The following is a 23,639-nucleotide window of genomic DNA, read 5'->3' on the forward strand; positions in this document are numbered from 1 at the left end:
AGACAGAGAGGCCTGAGACAGACTGACTAGGACCAATTAGGTCAATTAGTTATGTAATTAATTATTACATAATAACATGAGACAGAATTATTGACTTGTTGAGATCCTAATGGGTATCTATTTAGAAGACTAACGAAAAGAATATGGTTGATATTTGTGCTTTTTTTTCATCCTAAGATGGAAAAAGGCTCATATACTAACAATTAATTTGTTAACACTAACAGTGGATTTGTTACTGGTTGTGTCTCACCCACCACTGTACCTTGTATGACTGGCCATTTCTATATGTGTGCAGGCGTACCCACTGGTTGAGCTTTATCTACAAAACTCTCCTGGGACTGGTCCCTAGCTACTTGTGCACTTTTCTTCTTAGAAGACAAAGCCATTATGGCCTGCACTCACAGGACGCCCTGTAGCTGACTGTTCAGAGTGTTAACACTGTGAAGGGGGAAACTGCTTTTAAATATGCTGCCCCTTCTGATTGGAGCACCCTCCAAAAGGACTTAAAACTCCCTGAACTGATCTCACATGATGCCTTTAAGGAAATCCTAAAGGATTTGGAGGTTGAAAGTAGTGGGAAGTGTCTCTGAGTCTGTCCCTAAACTCCTATACTGCCTCTGCACTCCTGACACTTTCTATCAGTGTTTTATTGTTGTTCTGTATGTATGAAACCTGGATGGTTATGTGTTTTTATTGTGTGCTGCCCTCTTGGCCAGGTCACTCTTGAAAAAGAGATTTCCTTTAATCTCAATATCCTTTATCTGGTTAAATAAAGGTTAAATAAAAAAATAAAACAATAGTTACAATACTTGGTTTCGTTCTTATAACGGACATAACCTTTCAAAGTGGTATCCTTTAAATGAGTGCAGTGTATTACTGTATCTGTAGAATATATTGCTTCAATTATCAGCAGCACATGTGCTTCAAAGAGACTTCCAGTTTGAAAGGGGGAACGGGAGAAGAGAGGAAAAAATCCACCAGATGACAAAGTACTGAGGTGTAGAATGACACTAAATCAGCAACTTATGTCTGTAGAATCTGAACCACACACAAGCTCTTCAAACGAGCCTCTGGTGCCAACATGAACCTTCAAAAAGGTGTGGGAGAGAAAAGACTGACATGTGGATGAAAGGAGCGTGCGGAGGCTGACAGACCTCTTATTAGGAGAGGGAGCTGGGGAGACTAGTTTGACAAGCAGAGAACCAACAACAACAATGTAATGAGGCCCCCTGCTAACCAGACAACGGTTCACTGATTAACTTTCGAGTTGCAGACGAAGATGCTCCACACCACCATGTCAGACCACCACATCCAAATATTTGCACACCCAAAGACTTACACACCCAGACTTACACACCCAAAGACATACATACCCAAGGACTTAAACACCCAAAGTGAACTCCTGTCCTTGGATAGAGTGCAATCGTACACACCAAGACACTTGCAGCAGTTCTGTACAAAATGTCTGAGAACCACTAAGAATGTTGCCGATGGCAAGGCTATCCATTAGCACATGCTGGTGTACGATTAGCTAGATGTCTGGCAATCATTTCACTTGATAAATGTTGTCTATGTATACGAGTGACCAGTCACACACACTGTACTAACAATTGCACATACTGTATGGCTTGTTTGAGAGAGCATATTTCCCTTTTCCCAAAGCAGCTGATTGTCACTTTTGATAATAAATGAAAACAGACCAGGATCCTTTTAGGATCAGCTAATTAGTGGCATAACAACTTTGCTTAATTAATGTTGCAAATTAAGCATGTAAACCCCCCTCCCTATTGGATTGATTAACTGCACGTCTTACATGTAAATTGTGTTAATAATAAATCATAGTCTGTCAATTATTATCCAGTTAAGAGATTGAAATCATTAGTTACGGTGCAGTTTACATAAAGAGTTTACATAATTCAAAATGCCAACACAAGACTCCATTAAAAGGCCACGTGTTTTATGGATTGCAAGAACAATAATTATTGAGCATGGGCTGGTGTTGTTCAATAACCCTGCGGCCGTTGTATGACATGTTTACACGACTTAAAACAAAGGTTCCTCCACGGTAGAGGTGCCCCATGTGGGAGGCAGCGGGGGAACACACAGCTGGCAACTGGAAAGGCTGATGGAGTATCAACATGATGTTTGTATGTAATCATTTCACCTCTAGAGGCGTATTCTAGTACTAATGAGGGTCCATCAAACTCATACATGCCAAAACCGCGAACTAAAAAATATGGAGGATTTAAACAAAAGCCTCTGAGAACCCCTCCCAGAAAAATACACAGCCTCTGAGCTTCAAAGCTTCTGTAATAAGTAGCCTACACTGCAACAGCATTTTTATGTTAAACAGGCCTATACTGTAGAACAGAATACAGAATAATTCGCTCCTCTCTCCTTGAGCCAGCATCTCAAATTTGAGTCACTGGTACCATCTGGATCTGGGGGGTATCATTCTCAGTGATTTTTGGCAAGGTATACACCCCTAGTGCTAGAAAATATGTGACAGCATTGCAGCGGTGGTAACTTCCTGTGTGTAATCACTCGATTTACCCATGATGCCAAAGCACACTTTTCAATAGACAATGGGATTGTAACGTGAGCAACAGGTGGCTTAAGATTTACATCAGCTGCAAATGATTCAGCTCCAGCTCTAGTCCGTTAAATCAAAAGAAACTAGCTAACATTAGGTTAACTGTGATATTAATCACTGCAAGATCACTGCGGCTTTGGGTGTAGGCTAGTTAATGTTGCTAGGATAGCTAGCTAGCTGATGGTGACAGGCTTGAGCTAGCCACGTATAGCTACTATGCTTATACATAGCATACCTATTTAGCATAATTGAGTTTAATTTGTGACAGTATTTTCTCATAGCTAACGTTAGCTCGTTGCACGGGCGGAGCACCTCTCCCACATGCATGCAACCATGGAAATGATACATTACAATTAAGACCCCGGGATGAAACCGGGAGAGGGTGATAACAATTGGGAGTCTCCTCAAATCTGGAGGGTTGTCAAGTATGATCCAACTCCCGCCGTCCATATACAGTACAGCAATAAGACTGGGAGCACATATGGCCACGACCAGGGAGCTGAGGTTGATCTCACGTTCCTGTCCTCTGGTCTGAGTCTGTCAATTCCTCTTTGTTACACTCAGTCACTCACTCACTATTACTTTATACAGATTGACTCGTCAGTGTGATGATCAAATTGTTAAAATAAGCTATGTGCAACAGTTTTAGTGATGACCAAATATCGGAACGGTTTATTCCAATTGTGCAGTACATATTTTAATATTTTTATGAGAAAACATCTCACCTCACTAAAATGTTTATTGTAAGGGACCGTTCTAAATTTATAGGAGGGGGTCACTGGAGGACTTCAGAGTGCTCGGAAAAAAAAATGCATGACCCTCCCTCTGACAGAATTTTTTTTGACCCTCCCCGAGTTATTGAAAAAAAAAAGACTGACCCTCCCCCTTTAAATAGGCAGTATTCAGTATGGTGTTACTTGTAATATGAAGAAAACTATTCGAACGCAAAGTTAAAATCGAGTCATCCACACGGTTGCCTTGTGAGGCCGCAGCATCTCCAACACTCATTTGATTCCTCTCAGGGTCTCTGTTTTCAAGCCAGCACAGGTTCAAAACAGACCGCTTGTCGGTGTCTGTTAGTTCTACACACAAGTTGCACCAGATGCTGTATGTGCTCACTGTCTCGATAGGCCAAGCACAAAGATCGATTGATAGGGGAGCCAAAGAGAAACAATAGCCTACACCGGGTTATACAAAACAGCTCGCTGAAGTCCGAAAAGCTGAAGAAACAATTTTATTTTGATTGATTCAAATTTGTATGACCCTCCCCTGGACTCAAATAAAAAAACACTACCATACCATACCATAACCCTCCCTCGGACTAAAATTTAAAAAGGATGACAACATGCCTTAAGTAAGAATCCTAGCCAAGCCACAATGGCCCACACAGGCCTAAGCTAAACCAAGAGCAACTTTCTGACAAGTGTGTTAGTTGCTTCATTAAGATGTAAAAAAAAAAGAAAAAAAAAAGAAGAAAAACCTCAATCATGTGACCGTTCGCTCACTTACGGTAAGTGTGCGACCACCGTCATGAGAAAAATAGCATGAGAAACATCTGAGTCCACTCCCTTCCTCCTCTCTCTCTCATCGCTGCCAATCCTCGCATTTCACCGCAAGAGAAAGTTCACATAACTTCTTTGAGGCGAATTATTAAACTTGACTGACAAGTTAGCTCAGGTTGCAGTCCACCAGTTCCCTGGCCATGTGCAACACAAAGGGCTCATTGGCAAAGGCCTGTCATGGAAATGGTAATAAAACCGCCCCTTGCCAAAAAACTCTGTGTCTCTGTTGTTGTTGGCTTGTAGCACGTCTGAAAACATCACTTCAGTGAAATCTTTTCACATTTCACTGTAATGAGGGCAAGGTCATTATTTGCACTCATTATAACTCCACTGAGCTCTCTTTGCAGGTTGCAGCGCTGGAATGAAGGTGCAGTTGTGGTGGGTTCTGGTGGCTGGGGCAGGGAAGTGTGGTGTGGGACAGACATTCTGGGCCCTGTTGGTGTCAAGAGTGTGTTTCAACAGTTAACCTGTGGCATTCAGAGAAATTGTGCTCTTAGAAATAAATATCTCCTTGATAATAATTTGAAATTACACTCTTTTGCTAATGAAGTCATCCTACCTCCCTCATTAACAACCCTTGAAAGCTAATGATGAACCAAAGAAAGTCTTTCAACAGGCGCTCCCTTGGAAATTCTCATCAATTAAAGCCTTTGTTAATGGTTATCCTTGTGAACAAGGCACATTCACACCATGGCAAAACACTGGAAAATAAGACGCCCCGAACGTGATTGAATGATAATATGAGTGAACAGTGAGCATGTAGCACATTCCTTTGTTTCCACGCTTCACTTGATTCTGTTTCATTAGGAACCAGTGTCATTGTGACTTAACATCAGGTTGAACAAACGGTTGGCAGGTCGGCAAAACGGAGCATGCCAAGTACTGTCAAACAGGACTACTATACCAAAGACTGATTCAAAAATCATCAAACACATCTTCATGAACGGAGGTACGTCAAGCCGTCGAAATAACAAATGAGTGTTCTGCTCCAAGGTGTGCACTCAAGCATGCTGGGAAGTTTAAACACAAGATTTCTCGGCAAGACACTCGCCCTGTGATACTTCTTCTGGAACACTTCCTTCGCATTCCAGCCAAACTCGGTCTCTGGGAGGAAAACAACATTACCACTTTCTTGGCAGGCGCCACAGGTTAGCAGCAAGATGACATTCAATCTGTTTCTCTATCATGACCAGCATCTTTATTCACAATTGACTTTAGAAAACATATGACTGTAATTACTGTAACCACAGGGAAAAAGATCATCGCAAACCAACATCCCTCAGAGGGAGATGAGAGGAACGCTCAGGCACAGGATGCCAAGGAAGAGAGACGAGGTCATTCTCAGAGACTAAGCTGCTAATTGATTCCATCTTCGTCTGGACTATGAAATACAAACGTGGTCTTTCTAAGAAAAGCTTTAGGATTAATCCTATAGGGCTGATTATAATGCTGCACACACAGTTCAGTCTAAACCTGGGTAATCATCACGGAATCATCAGTTGCTATGTTTAATGTTGAGGTTGCACTTCTGTAAACAACCTCTGCATGAGTACAGCCACTGCTGCCAACCAAACAATACTTTTCTGGTGACGGATGCAGTGTGAGGTTAAACTTCAGGAATCAGGAATATGGTGACTGTCTGGGGATCTGCTTACGCGGTACGTGTCAACAAATGGGCTATTTTTTTTCCTTAAAGGAGTATGCTATTCCTCAAGCTTGAGCTTCCGGACAGTAGTGTGTACAGTATGGGCTGTGATTTTAAATGAATCTGCCCTATTTAATTAATGCATAGAGAAGTTTTTTTTTGACAGAGTTAAAAACCTCCCAGCTAAAGCCCACCTCGGCCTCCCGAGAGCCCTATAGGGTTCCCACTCTAAGTCAAATATCAAATTCCCTGACTTCTCCCTGACTTTCAATGACTAAAAAAACAGAATTTCCATGACCTGCAATGAACGGAAAAGCTGTTGACGAGCAGGAAGGGAATAAATGGCCGCTGAAAAATCAAGCAACCATAACAACCACTCACGCAACACGGGAAATGCGTGGAATAACCCGATAAAGAAAAATACTGCGTGGAAAATATTACATTTTGATAAATAGCAACTAAAATGTAAACATGCTACAAACAAAATCCCCTGATATTCCATGACTTGGCCCAAACATGATCAAATCTCCTGACCGTACATGTCTGGAATAGACTTTTTAAAACTGATATTCCAGAAATCCTATGACCCATGGGAACCCTTCCCACAGCCGACTGGAGAGCTGAGTCAGGTGTTATCTGGTCCTCATCAGTGATTAGAGCCGCGCCTGAACGATCCTTTATTAGATCCCCTCGCCGCTGAGGTCCAGGGCACAATGATCTTAATTAGCACTTTAATGGGTTGTATAAGCAAAGGCACGGCGTAGCTCAGCAGTGTCAGTAGCTGCTAAATAAAGGACTACGTTTCCCATCATCATAGCTCTCACCAGGCATGTCGGAGGCTGGCGGGTGATGAAAGACTAGTTGAGTACCCAAATGAAGGGCAGAAAAAAGATAACAATAACAAATTGACATCTCTTTTTGGAGAATTAGACCACAGGGGATGGCATTCGCTGGCCCTTAATCACTATAAAATGGTTTAACGTGACGTGCAGGGGCTGGCAAACGATCAAATCCTGACAGGACGACAAATTGCAAACAAAATGAGAGATCAAGTTTATTAGAGCACTGCCTCTGGGAAATGAAAATCTTTAATTCTCTTTTTACATTGACATTTATTTGGCTGCCGTGAATAACAGTGTTCACATGTGTTCACACCCCCCCACACGCACGTGTGCGCACACACGCACGCGAGCGCACGCACACATGCATGCACGCGCATACACACTGGTTCCACTGTGCCTGCTACTGTAAGTGCCTCATCGTGACACAGCTCGCACATTCCATGACATTTATCATGTTTGCCTTTGTAGATGACATCAGAAACACATTGTCTTTCATCCTGGCTGCATTCATCAAGTATTTTATATAAAGTTCACAGAGGCACAGAGCTCTGTCTTCATACAGGAGCAATGAGAATAGCAGGCAGGAATTATCCATCACCATGAAACACCTGCACGAGAATGGATGGCTTCATTTTCCTTTTAAGTGCACAGCCAAGAGGATTCCACTCAAAATTCCACTCAAATTGTCATGAAAGGAGAGCTACTTCCAATAACACTCTCCTTGTCTGAAGAATGACAAATCCAGAAATTCTCTTATTAGCCAATACACTCTCATCAGTCAAGGTATAAAAAAAAGAAGAAGATGTGTGTAAATCCATATTTAAACAAACTACTTAACAAAACTACCCGTTCAATTACGTTATGAATGGCAATTCATATATCAATCGTATTAACTTCTCTTTGGATGAGAGATGAACACCAGTGATCGCTGATTAACTCTGCTTGCCTACTGGTGGGTACTGTGCTGTTGTTTAATCCTACACACACCGAGGAGCGGTCTCCGGCATGGGATCAATGCGGGTGTCTGGCAGTGTTAACAGTGTTGCTGCCGGAGCTGTGCTCCTCCGCGGACCCCGGCGATGAGTGATATGTTGGAGTTTTACCTGAGGCCATTCCCCCCCCCCCCCCCCCCCCCTCCATGTCTCAGCGGTCTGAACTGCAAGGGCAACTAGGAGAGACACCCCGCGGTGCCAAACAAAGGCAGGCGCTTCCAGCTGTAATCAGAAACCATCGCCCCCCCCCCCCCCCCCCAAACGCAGCTTAGCCCTGCAACCCCGGCTCGGTTATGATGACACCACCTTTTAATGTCCACTAACTCTAACAAATACGCCTGGTATAACAGAGCCGGGGCGGAAAAATGAGGGGCTAGGCATGAGAGATGCTCGTTCCTGACACACCTCATGACCGGAGCTCATCGCCGCCATGTTTGTTTTTCAATACATCTTGCCGTCAATTTTAACTTTGTTTTTATAACTTCAAAGACAATATCGTTGCCATTCAGCAACTCTCACGGCAGTCGTATATCACTGTAGCTATTCAAGGCAGCATTCTGCTAATTTGAGACGGGAGGTTCAAGTCAAGCGGGAGCTGAGAGGTGCTTAAGTGGTACTTCCAACGCCGGCACAGAGAACCAGGACGGGCATGGACAGAGATGACCGTGGACTAGGTCAGTGGAGAGAACCAGGACGGGAATGGACAGAGATGACCGTGGACTAGGTCAGTGGAGAGGACCAGGACGGGAATGGACAGAGATGACCGTGGACTAGGTAAGTGGAGAGAACCAGGACGGGAACGGACGGAGTCACGGAGATGATCATGGAAGAGCATGAGGGAGGAGGGGAAGGGACGGAGATGATCATGGAAGAGGATGAGGGAGGAGGGGAAGGGACGGAGATGATCGTGGAAGTTAAAGAGGAAGAGAGGGGAGGGATGTTCGCCTACCGACGGTTGCCACGGTGTCATCCTTGCCCTGCGTGAAGACCACCACTCTCTGCCTCTTCTTGTTGACTTTGGGCAGGTTCTGTGCCTTCTTGGCGATCTCCGCTATGTCCTCTGTCTGTGGAGACACACAAGGACACAGTTCAGATGAGGTCTCTCATTAGCCAAATGACCACAATTTCTGGGTTCAAAAGAATGATTGAAGGGTCGGTCAACTTTTTCCAATATTGTCCCAGGGATCAAGAGATAATGAAAATAGATGGGTTGTTCAACAATTTGAGACAGAGAGGGATCAATATAGGTGCTCGATGTTATTCTAATCAAGAACATACAGAATTGTGAGGGGGAACTGCTGTTCTATCACCATATATCACGTTCCATTATAGCGACTGAAATAGCTTGGTGGGAAGATTTGCTGTTGTCAGACAGAGCTGCTTATGTGAGCGGTGGGGGTGGGGGGGTAGGAGGCGGTGTGTGTGTGTGTGTATGTGCACTGGATCATTCTCTTCCTGAAACAGGCCATCTCTCTGCAGCATCTGCGCGGAATATACGCCTGGAGACTACAGAGCTCTCCAGAGTGCCTGCCTTTGATCATGAGAGGGATAAAAAAAACACACCTGTCAGAACTCCTTTATTATTAACCCATCATGATGTAGTATGAGCAGGTGGGATGTCTTTATCACCCTCTCACCGTGGGGTGGGTTCATACATTTCCCTAATATACGCCCGGGTGCCGCCACTCTCGGGAGCTCTCCCTCTCTCTCCAGCAGCGGTGTCACGGCTTACACACCGAGGAAACCTTCAGGGCCGGCAAATAAAAGTGGGGGAAGGTGAGTAATCAGAGAGATAGGCTCCAGCCCGGGACCCGCAGCCGCGGCGGAGCGACTTGAACCCGATGAGGTTTAACACCCCTAAACGCTTCCCAAACGTCCTTTAATCAGCCCTAAGAGGTCCAGGGAGACCTTGGGCAGAGGAAAAATGGGTGTAACACTCTAAGTAAGTGCTAATGGAGAGGTTAATACAGAGGCTGTTAGCAGGCAAACAGCAAAAGAAGCAATTTGTCACTGCGAGTGAACGTAACCACAAGCGTTCCTCCAGACACTAAAGGCTAAAGCACACAGGGCCCCAGCATGCTGTCAACCTCGGGTTTTACGTTCACTGACATTAAACCCACGGGGCTTGAGTCTGGGGCTGGAGGTGGTAGGGTAAGTGTTGTGATAGTTGGGGAGGGGGGGCACGCCAGAAACATTAAACACAAACAATATGCCATTTCACCTGGGAGGGAAGTCTACTTACCTGATAATGTCCTATGGCGACACAGTGCAGAAAACAAATAATGTTCAACATGAGTGCATATGAATATGAGGATAATTTACACGGTCGATTTGGTGTGCTGCTGACGAATGGCAAATGACTGATGCCGCAGTGATTGATCAGCCACAAAAATCAGCCGCATCTGCGCTATGGCTTTCGACGCAGGGGCATTTCTCTCTGGGCCAGTTTTCGAGCGTGAAATATGAAAGCTTTATTAGGGTGTTAAATTCAGTTTCTGTATCGAAGCCACTGAAAAATTGATCCCCTCTCCAACTGTGCCAGGGAAGGATTCAATTACCGCTGCTCTGCAGATACCTGGTCTTTGACCATTTAAAGGAAACAGATCACAATCACACTGCTAAGTGTTCCAATCTACTGATGACTGTTCTGGAGAGGAAAGGGACCTCTTATCTCGCAGTGGAAAGAAAACCCAAAATGACTGTAAAAAAAAAAAAACATTAAATTGCGACTGACATAATATAGCAAAATAATCTCCTAGAATCTCATAGTATTATTCAAAAGATATTTCATTGTTGAAATATAGTGATTGAAGTTGAAAAGTGAACTATAAATCTATAATAATTTTCATGTTCATCTTCACACAGACCAGACCAGAATTGTTACAGAAACGGGGAGAGCCTCTTTGCACTATGACCCATCTGGAAATAAGTACACACTAGTGGTGTTATCCGAGAAATCACATTCCTCCAATGCAATTTCGCAGAGTGTTCTGGCAAATCAAGTTGACACAGAAAATGTCAGAGAATTGTTACTACCAGGAGAGTCAGAGCTTGGCCTTTATATTTACTTTTTGTGATGTAAGCCCCCCCCTCCCTCCCTCCCCATCCCCTCTCTTCTCTAAAACCTGTCACTGCCATCAGGACAGCATTTCCATTCCAGTCACGTTGATTACACTGTAAGTGATTCTGGATGACAATTATTCACACAGAGACAACCCATAGCCAAGGGAGATCTACCATTGAAAAAGAAAATGCCAATTAAAATACCTATAAGCCCAGTTTCAAAAGTCACACATATGTCTTTTTAATTTCATATTTAAAACCAGTGCAGGCCCACCATTACAGATATAGAAAAAAAGAGCCAAAGTGAACATTCATTCTCCACTTAAGAAGCAGCCCCACTTAAAACACATATATTTTCAGTACTAACAAGCCCTATAATTTGCATTTGCATAATCTCAAACCACAGGTGGCAGTGATTTGGTTGGTGTGCTGTAGGATTCAGCGCGATGCTGTAGCAGTGAAGGGGAGACACAGCATCCCTGGGTGTAATGAAGCCTAATGAGCAGGCCTTTTAACCAGGCAACCTGACGAGCCCCGAGCCTGCAGAGGAAGGCTTGAATCCATGCCCAACTTCTCAGCTTCCCAAGAGGCTTTTGAAAATTCAATAAATAACATCTGTAGGCGATGTTGGGTGCAGACCTAGCAGAGTGCGTCATAACACAGAGCTGGCTGAACAAAGAAACCATGACGACTGCCAGGTTTCCATAGCAACTGCTGCAAGGCCTGGAGAGTATAATAGCACATCAATCACTGTCCAAAAAGAACTTCATTATCAGCAAAAAATAAACCTTTAGGACCTGTTTAGTGTGCAATTGGTGGTCAACTCACCTCAAAGCCTTGCTCTTTGGCAAAAGTGGCCGCCTCCTGAAATAAAAAAAAGCACAAATGAGCAGTTAATTACAATCACACTGCAGGTATTACAGTACAGTCAAGACATCTCACTTCCTTCTGCTACTAGCTGAGCCATGAGTGGTGTTGGTGTGGCGGTGACACTTGAGATTGAATCAGCGGCGCTGACGTTGCTGTGCTTACTCCTGATTTAGTACAGTAACAGGCATGCGGCCGTTTAATCCAGCGGCCCACTCTATCTCATCTTACCACAACTGCAGGACAGGAAGGCAACACGGTTCTAGCCTGCAGCCATGAAACCAGCCAATAGGACGAGGGGGTTTCCCACCAGAGGAATCCGATGATGACCAGGGTTTACAGTACTGGACCTGATCCTGCGTGATACAGCAGGCGGCACAGTATCTCCAGCTCTGCTCCGGTCAAACAGAAGAAGCCCGACGCGCACGATGAGAGGCAAATAAAAACTCACAAATCTTGAGTGACGACTCGGGCGCAACTCGCTTCGCTCCTGACCCCGGGACGAAGCAACACGTTGACGCTATGATGCTAAATGATCCAATCATACGAAAGGGGGTTTCAGCGGTTGGCCTGGCAGTGCGACCTTGGGTAGGGGTTGACAACCTGGTCCCCACGGAGCAGCAGGGGGGGAGGTGACATGGAACAATAAGGTTACTGGTCTCAGGGGGGGGTGAGCCTCACGCCTCTCTGCCTTGGACCAATCAACAGCTTCAGGAATATGTCAATTCATCTACCCACACATGCACATCAGAGGGCCAGTCAGTTACTGGAGCCACTCAAGCTGTCTCTAATGAGGAGAGCTGAGCTGTGCTTCTTATTCTATCCGGGATTTCAGCTCTTACATTTGTTCTCATTTATTTACCAGCAGTTATTGACTTTTCTCCTCAGGAACATTTCATCACAGACGAGCGGCAAACCTCTCACCAGGCCGTCAGCAGCTTGACAAATGTGTCATCAAAACAAAGATATTTCATCTTAAACCCCTTTAGAGAGGCTTTAAAAATACACATGAATGAAGGTTGAATAACACTGTCGTTGGGCAGCACAATCTCTCTCTCTCTCTCTCTCTTTTGCGCGCACGCTCTCTTCAGTTGGCAACTCTAACATGTGAGAAAAGCTCTTCAGGACGAGTGGGTGTTGGCAGCATGGAACACATAATGGTAACAATTTCTACGAGCCACCTGTGTGAAAAGACTCGCAGGCGTTTCTGAATTTCAATGAGCTGTAGAAGGGCCATGCGCTGTCATGGATGCCCACAGACACAACAACGCATTCCAGCGTGTTTAGCATTCATAACCTTATGTGTATCTACATAAATTATATCATTATATTACTGTGACTTGTATTCTCATACGCTGAATAAGTAGTATACATTTAAGTGGCTTATTTTATTATAATGTTTACAACAACGTGACAGATGGCACGGTCGGTAACTTATTGCTAATGCTTAGAAAAAGGACTGCATTTACAAGCACCATAATGTGTTAAAGGCTGCCAGCGGTCATGCTACATGAGTAAACATGTATTATCCTTAGTAGTAAGCTATGTGGGCTCATGAAAGCGCGAACGAGACGACAGCAGATTGCATGTAATGCATTCTGGGTTAGGAGTGATGCACTGGTACTGTATCAGGCGCAGGGGCTTCATCATGTGGAGGACTGCAGCATGTTCCTCTACAGCTGTCTCTACAATGCTAAGTGCCTGGAGAGACATCTGGGCCAGAATCCTCCCAAGTCTTCAGAAAGGCATCTCATTTGTTAAACGACTGCAGTAATTACATGTTTCCGTTTGATGATCCAGGGGCTCAGTCTTATTGTCGAATAAAGGGGGTTTTCAGTGCGAGGGCTGGGTCTCTGCGGTGAAGGGGGGTGGGGGTGGGGGGGACAAGGTAGCAGATAACAACCATGGCTCAGGGCCTTAGCCCCTCCACAGCCCCGGTCGGTATAAAGCTATCAGAATGTGTGAGATGTTTCTGCGGCTGTCAGAGGCTCATACAGTCAAAGGGATATTTTTAGAGAGCTTAAGCTAATAATCCAAAGCCCAGTCAGGGGGGCGGGAGCCTACCATCTCTTGCCAAGCAAAACGAAACTGGAAATAACACCACACACATCATGCAAAGGGCATTTCTCAAAAGCTACAAACTGTCAGTAGTTTTCCCCCTCTCCATGCGTCAGGGAACAGACTGCTTTATGCAGGCGAATCCAGGAAGTAACACATCTAGCACAAAAGATCTGTAGCTAGTGTTAAGAAACACGTGTAGTTCTCTCCTTTGGAAGGTGTCACTGTAGGGGAGGACACTTTTATTGAACATAATTTAAAACCTAGCAACTACAATGTAATGTGATAACACCTCTTCGCTACAGCAAATTCAATTGGTGATTACATATACATTTGAATTAATATGTCAACTGACTTGATTCCTCTCAGGCCAGTCTGGGTTAAAAACAACTCTGTCTGACTGCTTGTAACGTCACCGTGATCGGGATCTACAAGGCATGGGGAAAATTACATAAGTCATTGACACTTAAAAAGCCATTTGTGTTTTCTCTTCCTCAGTGTAACCGGCCGTTGAGAATATGTCACAGAAGAAGAAGAAGAAAAAAAAATTCTGAAAGAATCTAAATCAAAGAGCAAGTCCGGTGCTAAGGTTTGTAAACGTTGATAAGCAGAAAAGCAGAGGTTCCCCCAGGCCGTCTGCTTGACCGCGCTAGCCGGGGCTGATGCTGAGACAGAAACGGAATCTTGTTTGACATTGGGGGAGGAGGGGTGGGGGGCGGGTAGCCTGGTATGACCATCCCGATCTAGCGAGCTCACTGCTTCGCTCCGCAATATCGGTCTGGCCTTCGCCCCATAGAGAGCGATTATGTGGGAGGGGGTACTTGCCTTGACAGACAAACATCTCCAGCCAATCAGCGTTCAGCAAACTTTTGCCAAATCCAGTTGGAAGGCAAAAAGTAAAAAGTATTTTCCACCGAGAAACTCGTGTTACCACTCGTTGCTTCGGGTGCCGCCATGTTTGTTTAGCGAGCGGCAGGGACACGAACCAATCAGGGGCTGCTTTTCACTGTGGGGCGGGACAGCAGTTAAAACGCAGTCCCTGATTGGCCCGGTATGATCTGGATTTTGGCATAATCTCTCTGGAGGAGGCGAAGGCCAGGCCGTTCTGCATTAGTGAAACAGAATGTGAGCTCGCGAGAACGGGATGGTCGTACCAGGCTAGGGGCCGGGGGGGGGGGGGTGTTAGAGGGGGCTTGAGGGGAGGGCGGACCCTGACAAGTTATTTACAACAGGACTTGTGTTGACTACTCCCTTTGTGCACATTTCAGTAAGAGCCTGTTTTTCGAGAGCTGTGCCGGCGTTGGTTGTGTTTTGAAGAGAGAGCTGGCTCGCATCGTATCGAGTTTGTTAAGAAACACAATGTGGCAAGGTTAGAGGACATTTCTCCCCTGTCTGCGACGACTCTGCGGTTAAGTTAACAACAAGGACAATCCCACTGAGAAGGAATACTTTCTGCTGAATCACTGCAGATCCAGCCAGGCATAATTTTATTACGGTTGGAGAACATGTTGAACAACTGGCAGATTCAAAAGGATCAGCTATTAAGCAAGTGTAACGGCGTGAGAGGCGACATATGACCGTTTCCTTGATGGGCTGAACACATCACCCACACAGCTTTCCTCAACGCGTGCTGTAAACAACTGGAAACAACATCTGGCATTCAGCTGTAGTACGACTGCGACCGGCCAGACTCCTACAGCATACCTTAACACAGGGGGGAAGGGGGGGGGTAGTGGTGATGGGGTGGGGTGAGGTGTAGATACATAGCGAATCAAGCGAGCGGGAACAGCGGTGTTGTGTCGTGGGGGGTGGGGCGACTGCCCTTGAAGTGGCCTGAGGGTCACGCACACGCTCTCGCCGCGTGTCAGGGCGTCACGGCCCGGCACCGGGCCAGCTGCCGCCGCCGCCACAGAGACGCGTGCGCCGACAACAACTGCAGGTGATTATTAATATGATAATGCAGGCCCCCGGTCGCCCGGCGCAGGAGGGGAGGGGCGGGGAGGCGGGGGGAGGGGTGGCGACCGCCCGGCACGCTGGAGGACAGATTAGGGGGAATAAATAACCTGCGCCTGAGCTGAGGTCTCCCGGAGCTCCCCGGAGAGAATGCAGCTTTCCTGCTCAAGCATGACATGCCACAAACAGAGGAGTAAACACACACAGACACACTGACACACACACACTGACACACTGACACACACACACACACACACACACACACAGTCAGTTATTAGTGCCTGTGGGAACTCATCCAGAGCAGCTGATGACATTGCTTCATGTTTACTGTACCATTACTAGAGGATTTTTTTATCTTCAACTGAATTCTGCAACATGGAGTGGCACCCGGTGTGTGCACAGAGAGACAGATATACCCCAATAATCAGCATGGAAGGCATAGTTTAGTGCGGATTATATAGACTATTTACATTACAGCCACACTTTACCAGATAGGATCGAGTTGACCCAAAGACACGGACGGCAACGCTCCAAAAACTAGCCTCGTAAGAACACCCTGATCCCGCAAGTTCACCTTCAGTTTCACTCCGCAGGTAAGTCTGGACTTCCCGCTACCTCGAACGGTTATTCTCCGATTACATTTTGACCACGCCAATCAATGCTGTCCTGCCCCCCCCAGTAGAACGTAGCTCCTGATTGGTTCCTGTAGTTGATGATATACAGGCCGCTGGTTAAACGGTCTCCACAGACATAAGTGCAGTTATTGCAAACATAGACTTAGTAATAACAATTAAACAAGAATATGCAGTTTCTCTGAGGAAAAGATGTTCGCCGTTCTCCCGACTGGATTTGGCAAACGTTTCGTTACGCTGATTGGCTGAGGGAGTTAGTCTGTCTATGTCAATAATGGTTGTAGACAGGGGAGAAGGCCATACTGATCTACGGAGAGAAAGTGAATGTGAGCTGGATAAGGACGTTCTCACCAGGCCATTCTAGAACACCCTGCTGCTGTCGGCCTGTTCCAGCTCGCGACGACCGGTCAGTCCAAACAAACGGCGCTGCGTAGCAACCGAGGAGGAGGGGCGCTTTCAGGTCAGTTTCCACACGCCGGCCCTCTGTCCCTTCCGACTGCACCTTTCCATCGCGCGTCTCCAGTAACAGCCTGCGCCACCGTCTACCACCCCCCCCCCCCCCCCCCTCTCTCTCTCCGTCTGACAGGCCAGTGAGAGAGAGAGGTCTCCTAGCAAACCCGCCGGGACCACAGCAGTACCTACAGCACGGGTCCAAAGGTTAAACAATGGGAAACATGTGCGCTACATAAATATCTCCCAGTTGATAGGGATCTGGGAAGGGGGAACGGCTTTCTCACTGGGAAGCTGGTGACACAGGTTATAACCTCAGGCTGCAGCTGGCTAGCGCAGGGGGAACGGGCCTCCGATAGGCGCGGCTCTAATGGACGGCCTGGCGGTAACACACGTGCGGGGAGGGGGGCGGTTGAAGGGGCTATCGGTACGACGGCCTTATCAGCAGCGAGAGTCTCTATCGCAGATCTGAGCTCTGGGGCTCCTGGACGTGGGGTCAACATGCAAGGCGGCCACACCGGGGACTGGCTCTCTGCCACGCAACCAAACCAGATGAGGTGGAAAGTGTAAGATTAAGTCCTCCGTCACCGCGGAGGGAACCGTTCACATGGCTGACCCCAGAAACACATCGGAATGAGATTCCTACATGATTATTTAATGGCCAGTTGCTCTTAGTTCATAACCTGGTTAAGATGCAAAAAACCCTCTTTGATTGGTGTTTCTTGCTGACAAAAGGTAAAGAAAGCAGCCCCCCCCCCCCCTCACCCCCCGCTCAAAAATGCTGTTTTTATTGAATTACATCAAGCCTTTGAAGAGAACAGCGACCGTGCCCTCATGTGTATAATAAACATATGAGCGCTTGGCCGGCACTGTTGACCTATAATGAGAAACAAAGATTTGGACCCGTGGGAGTTGCATGCTCCAAACAATGGGGCAAAAAGCCCCTGAAATAATTCAAACCATTGTGTGTGAGGGGGAGATGAGAGCTTTGTTTGAATAAATTGGACATATGAAAATTGTGATGATTTCCGATGTGTTATCTGTTCTTCTTCTTCTTCTTCTTCGTGTGGGTACGTTGTTGCATCCTCTCCCCACCAGGCTCGAGTTGCTATCCTTTTACCACCCCGAGCCTGGGTGAGGGGTCACCCGGGCTATATATCCAGGCACACCTCCAGGAGCCGTGTCACCGTTTCGTCATCCAAAACCATCAGGCCATGCATTCCGTTGGGTGTCCGATACATCGGACAGTCCTGGATGACGTGGTCTGCGGTTTGTTCCTCAGCGTCACTCGCACGCCGCGCAAGATACCAAGCCCCATCTGTGCATCGATGAGCAGAAGCGTCCGACAACAGTCCGGAGGCGGTTAAGCCTCACCACGCCGGCCTGGGTAGGTCAATCCCGGGAGGGGAAGGACCGGCGGCCAAGATGAATGTTTTCCTCCCACTCTGCACGCCAGATGGACCAGTCGACAAGCTGTTGTTAACTTCTTGCGCAGTGACTCGCGGTATCGGCGGAACGTGAGCGACCTGTCCAATGTCAAGCCGAGATAGGTTGGTTCGGCGCTGTATGACAGGAGTGTTCCGTCAATTTGCACTCGGAGCTCACGTTTGGCTTCCTTGTTGTTAAGGTGGAAGGCCGCTGACACCGTCTTTGCCTCGCTGAGCTTCAATCTCCATTTCCGGAGGTATGCCGCTAGTGTCTGCATGTCCTGGCTCAGTGTCTCCTCCATGGCCTGCCAGTCTCCAGCTGAGTACACCAGCGCAAGGTCGTCTGCGTAGGCATAGGCTACTTCCTGGAGACTGTGATTGGCAGGTCGCAGGTGTAGATGTTATAAAGGAGGGGGGCCAGGACAGATCCCTGGGGGACGCCACGTGTTATCTGTTGATGTGGCATAAGATGGCCGCCTGCCAGATCAAAAGCTATGAGGAGAGATGGGTCTGGCGGTTTTGCGTGTGTGCACTAGCACGTGGGAGAGGAAGTGCAGAGACAAGAAGAATAACCGCAGTGCCTTTCTAAAAGGAAATACTTGGTGTAATCAAAAGGCCCACAATAATTCAGGTCACAAGAACAACCGATTCATTCAGGTTCAAGCGGGAGTTTTGAAGGCTTTGAAAACGAGATTGCAAACTCCTCCTTGACCCGACAACGCATTCGTCTGATATCGTTTTATTCATTTGACTTCATCAAACCATTAGTCGTTTAACCTCTCTCTGAACAGCCGAATGTGAACTCGGGAAGGGTTAAGTGAGTTCACAGAGTTAGACGACTACTGGACGTCCACCCTCTTCTGCACATGACAGCAGGCTAGAGAAGCCAACCAAAACCAAATAAAAGACAAGACCCTGGAAAACATGACAGTACTCCCTGCGCTGTGGGAATACAATCACTAGTAGACAAAGGCCAGTCCTCTAGGCCAACACACTGTGCATTAGAGGATGGGTGAGGGAAGGGGGGGGACTAACAGCAGTCTCAAAGTTCCTCTAGCTCATGCGCAGGGAAGGCACGAGGGCCTGTGTCGGAGCTCGCCGGTGTGTTCAAACTTCTGCGAGTCACTCCGGCAACAAGCTGACATCCTGTACCGCGCTCCCCGCTGTGACCGAAATACACCGGCCCCAGCGCCAGCACAGCTCGCCCGCTATCGATCTGATCCCATCTCCTCTTACATCCATAATTATTCTCCTTGAGAGGTCTCCGCCCAGGGTGGTGTGTGTGCCCTGGCTGACTGGCTGGCTGACTGGTTGACTGGCTGACTGGCTGACTGGCTGGCTGACTGGTTGACCGACTGACTGGCTGACTGACTGGTTGACCGACTGACTGGTTGGCTGGCTGCCTGACTGACTGGTTGACTGACTGACTGCCTGCTTGACTGACTGACTGACTGCCTGGTTGACTGACTGACTGACTGGTTAACTAACTGTCTGTCTGACTGACTGACTGACTGGCTGGGTAACTGACTGGTTGACTAACTGTCTGTCTGACTGACTGACTGACTGACTGACTGACTGACTGACTGACTGGCTGGCTGCTTGGCTGGCTGACTGCCTGGTTGGCTGGATCTCTGTCTGTCAAGCCGTCTTGTTAAAGGTGCTCTATGTTCACGCTGCCATGGAGGGCTGCCTCTTTTAACCCCTGGCAATTTGAAATATTTCACGGTCTTGTCCCGGGGCAGTGGGGAGGCGCTCCCGGCTCCACACAATAGTGGTCAGCCGGCCTGCTCCTGCTCCCAGAGTGCCGTGCGTGGCTCTCTGACAGGCCGGGCTGGACCAGGGGACGGAGCTGGGCAGTCCTCTGCCCTACACCCCGCTCTCCCACACAGCTCTAGTGCTAAACGTTAGGCTGGACATCAGCAAATAAAAAGACATTTGTCACGAAGCGGCGCACGTATTTCATGTCAGCGCTCCTGTCTAGTAGAGACAGAGTTGAGTTTGCACTGGGGTAAAGCATACAGAACGTGGGCCTTATGAGGCGTCGCTACAGCGGCACGCGTGTGCCAGGCCGGCGGTTTAATGTAGGGGTTGTAATATCCCGTAACGGTACTTCATGTGATCTAGTATTCAATTAAAAACAAGGCAGCCTTCACATTCAAGCCATTCACCTCGGCTAATGCGCGCGATGACTCATCACCGGCGCGCGAGCCGTTGACTGTACATCACACTGAAGGTCAGCGTGCTCTTGCACTGACGGAACGCGGGCGTGACTCATCAAGGAGAGACGGTACATTCAATTACAGGCAGCCATGAACCACAGAGGAGAACAGGATCTAATAACTCTTCTTTTCTTTTTTTTTCCCTCGGACGGCGCAATCTGATTGTTCCGCCCCACTGAGGAGATGCGCGGGATGGATGGATGGATGGATGGATGGATGGATGGAGGGGGGGCGGCTCTGGGAAAGACTTTCCTGTTGGCCTCCGAGGTCATGTGACTTAACACATTGAGGTTAACCTTCCTCCCACTTTCTGCAGACCGTCAGGGCGGTGTGCTCTAATAGGAGGGCTGGCTCGGCGCTGTGTTCTTCTGACTCGCACAGCCTTGTCTTAGCCAGTGAGACGGGATATTTCCCCCGAGCTGCTGGGAGAAGTACATCTCCTGTCCTCCTCTGTGTGTGAGCTCAGCTGTCAAGGGGGGAATTCGTTCCCTTTTCTTTTTTTTTGAGGTAGAACAGCCCTTGTACCCACAGGGGTCTTTAGCGGACTTGCCGTCACACACACACACACACACACACACACACACTGACAGCAGAGAGCACGCACTTCCACCCTCCCGCACACGTCACCGTGCCGATAAACAGCCACACACACCCCCCCCCCCTGCCCGCAGAGATAAGGCTTCCTAGCAGTCCATCAAACAAACAGAGCTGAGTGACGAAACCGCCGAGATGCTGAGAAACGCCGCCATGTTGCCCGTATATCTCCGCCTTGCCTTTTCCGCGCACGCGCAAGTGCACAAACACACTCACTCGCGCGCGCGCGCGCGCGCGCACACACACACACACACACACACACACACACACACACACACACACACACACACACACACCCTTGTTCAGCCTGTCCTGGAAAAATCATTAAAGCCCACCACCACCTCACACACTGCATGCAGATGAAGAAAATACGTCCGCGAGCCAAAATGCCTCAGGGTCCTTTTTTTTGTGTGACAATAACCTTCTGTAGAGGTGCTTGTATCCTTCCAGACAGATCACATGGGGGCTGAGGGATGGAGGGAAAAATAACATAACCCCCGCACAAAAGATTAGGCGAGGCACATTCATGAAGTACAGAGGAAGAAGAAATCTGTGTCATTTCTGCTTTTTATGGCCCAGGGAGCAGGCAAGGCTAAACGCTCTTTAAGAACAGCTTGAACACCGAAATGATGATGGCTCCTTTAGCCTCGGCAAAGCACATTAATATGTAGCCGTATGCCATTTCCACTTTTGTTAAATGGCTCGCCTGTTGAGTATTCAATTACAATGGTGGCTCCTCGTCTGGAAGATGGGGCTGCAGCCCACATAAATAAGCTGCCTGTGAGCGCGGAGGTGCAGAGTGGATTGGACAGCCATGGAAGGAAGGCACAGGGGGGGGGGGGGCTCCTGTATGGAGGCAGCTATACAGTCTAATGTTAATGGCAGAGCAGGGAGAGAGAGAGAGAGAGAGAGGGACTAGAGGTGGGCGGACGGGGGGAAGGAGATATTGGCCGTGGGGCAAAACCTAACGCTGTGGTGGTGTGTTTTTATGGGGAAAGTACATTTTTAAATCATTCCACTGTATGGCTCCCGCTGCCAGATTAAGCCCCCCCCCCCTCCAATTCTTGGAACGATCTAAATCGAGCTATGTGTCCTGGCGTATGGTATAGCTATGATATGTCTAAAATTTCACTATACAAATCCCTCCATAATGGCCCGATCCTTTCCACCCATTGTGCGGTTTATCTCCCTACCCTCAAACGGCAAAAAAGCAAATTTGCGGCTAATTTTATCGGCCGATCCGCCGGCATGTGGTTTTTCCAGCGGTAATGATTCCCTCATTCGGGCCTAATTAACTGTGGCCATTAAAACGTACAGGGAGATGTAATGCCCTGGGTTCCATGTCAGGTAGTCGGGAGAGGAGGGGCGTGGGAGGACTCAATTAGGCCGGCGTTGTGTTCCCGGGTTATCACACGACGTGTTTGCCAATTAAGTGGAGCTCCGTCTGATGTGTCCCTGCCTCCACACTTCCATTCTCTCCTTCCATCTCTGAAGCTCGGGCTCCATAGAAACAGCCTTTGCTCGAGTCGCCACTCCTGCAACGCCCCCCTCCCACACCCCCCTCCCAACACCCCCCTCCAGCCGGGGAGCAGACACTAGACTATCTCCCAAAAAGGCAGTAATTACAGGAGGATGGGAGACTGTTATATAAGGCCGCCTGTGAGGCGAGGCTTGCCGATAGGCCGGGCAGGCGGGCCGTGCTGATGCCAGGTTTCAAACAAGTACCAGCAGGATCGAGTTACAGCAGAATCACCCAGGACAGCCTCTGTCGGACGCGAGTTTCAACATCACAGGCAGGTAGAGAACGGAAACGCAGCCGACGCCATCTTAGAACAGGGCTGAGGGACTGTTCTGAACACAGAGCAGGACAGGAGGATTACACACTCACTGGTGTTTATTGGCTAATCACTGTAATTTTAAATACTTACTTGTTATACAATACTGAATCCTCCCGACAATTCAATGTCGCACTGATCCTTCAGACACAAGCCGGGATACTATATGTCAGCTTTAGTCTAAGCTTGTACATAGAAGTAATACTGCAACACACACATTTTCTTCATAAACATCATTTCCATGTGTCAGTGAGTCATTCGGCCGACCAGGGAGATGATGTGTTGTGATCCGGGGAGAGGAGGCGGAGACAGGCAGACACATTAGCCTTGCCCCTATGGCAGACTCTGCAGGCTGGGGGAGGCCATCTCTCTGATCCTGACTGTCAGTGACTTGTTATGGGAGAGCCGTGGGCTCCGGCTGATCCGGGGGCGGAGGTCTGAGTGTGGCTGAGTTAGCCCTGTTGCCTGTCACTCACCGTGCGTCCGGTGTGACGGCCAGCCCCGTCTGGCTGGAGCGCACCAGGGGGTTCTGGGCCGAGCCGTGTAAACGCTCACTCCTGCACACTCCTAAACACACACACACACACGCGCACGCATGCATGCACGCACGCACACACACACACACACACACACACACACACACACACACACACAGAACACGCCTATACACTGAACACTCCTACATACACACTGAACACTCACTCTTACACACTGAGCACTCCTACACACTGAACACCCCTACACACTGAAAACTCCTACTCACACTGAACATTCCTACACACTAAACACTCCTACCCACTGAACACTCCTACACACTGAACACTCCTACACACACACACACACACACACACACACACACAAACACTCCTACACACACATACACACACTGAACACTCCTACACACTGA

General features: G+C 47.9%; 1 protein-coding gene across 1 annotated transcript in view; it reads right to left on the reverse strand.

Moving 5' to 3' along the window:
- Positions 1-23,639, reverse strand: part of adkb (adenosine kinase b) — a gene marked incomplete at its 3' end in the record, with an annotated part of 103,635 nt that overhangs the window by 531 nt on the left and 79,465 nt on the right. The window contains exons 8-9 of the mRNA XM_084455870.1: positions 11,526-11,561; positions 8,584-8,698 (exon numbers count right to left, since the gene is read on the reverse strand). Of these exons, the coding sequence (XP_084311996.1) occupies positions 8,584-8,698; positions 11,526-11,561 (151 nt within the window). The remainder of the gene's footprint in view (positions 1-8,583; positions 8,699-11,525; positions 11,562-23,639) is intronic.

The sequence above is a fragment of the Borostomias antarcticus genome (genome assembly GCF_949987555.1).
Source record: "Borostomias antarcticus genome assembly, chromosome: 22".
Taxonomy (NCBI): Eukaryota; Metazoa; Chordata; class Actinopteri; order Stomiiformes; family Stomiidae; genus Borostomias; species Borostomias antarcticus.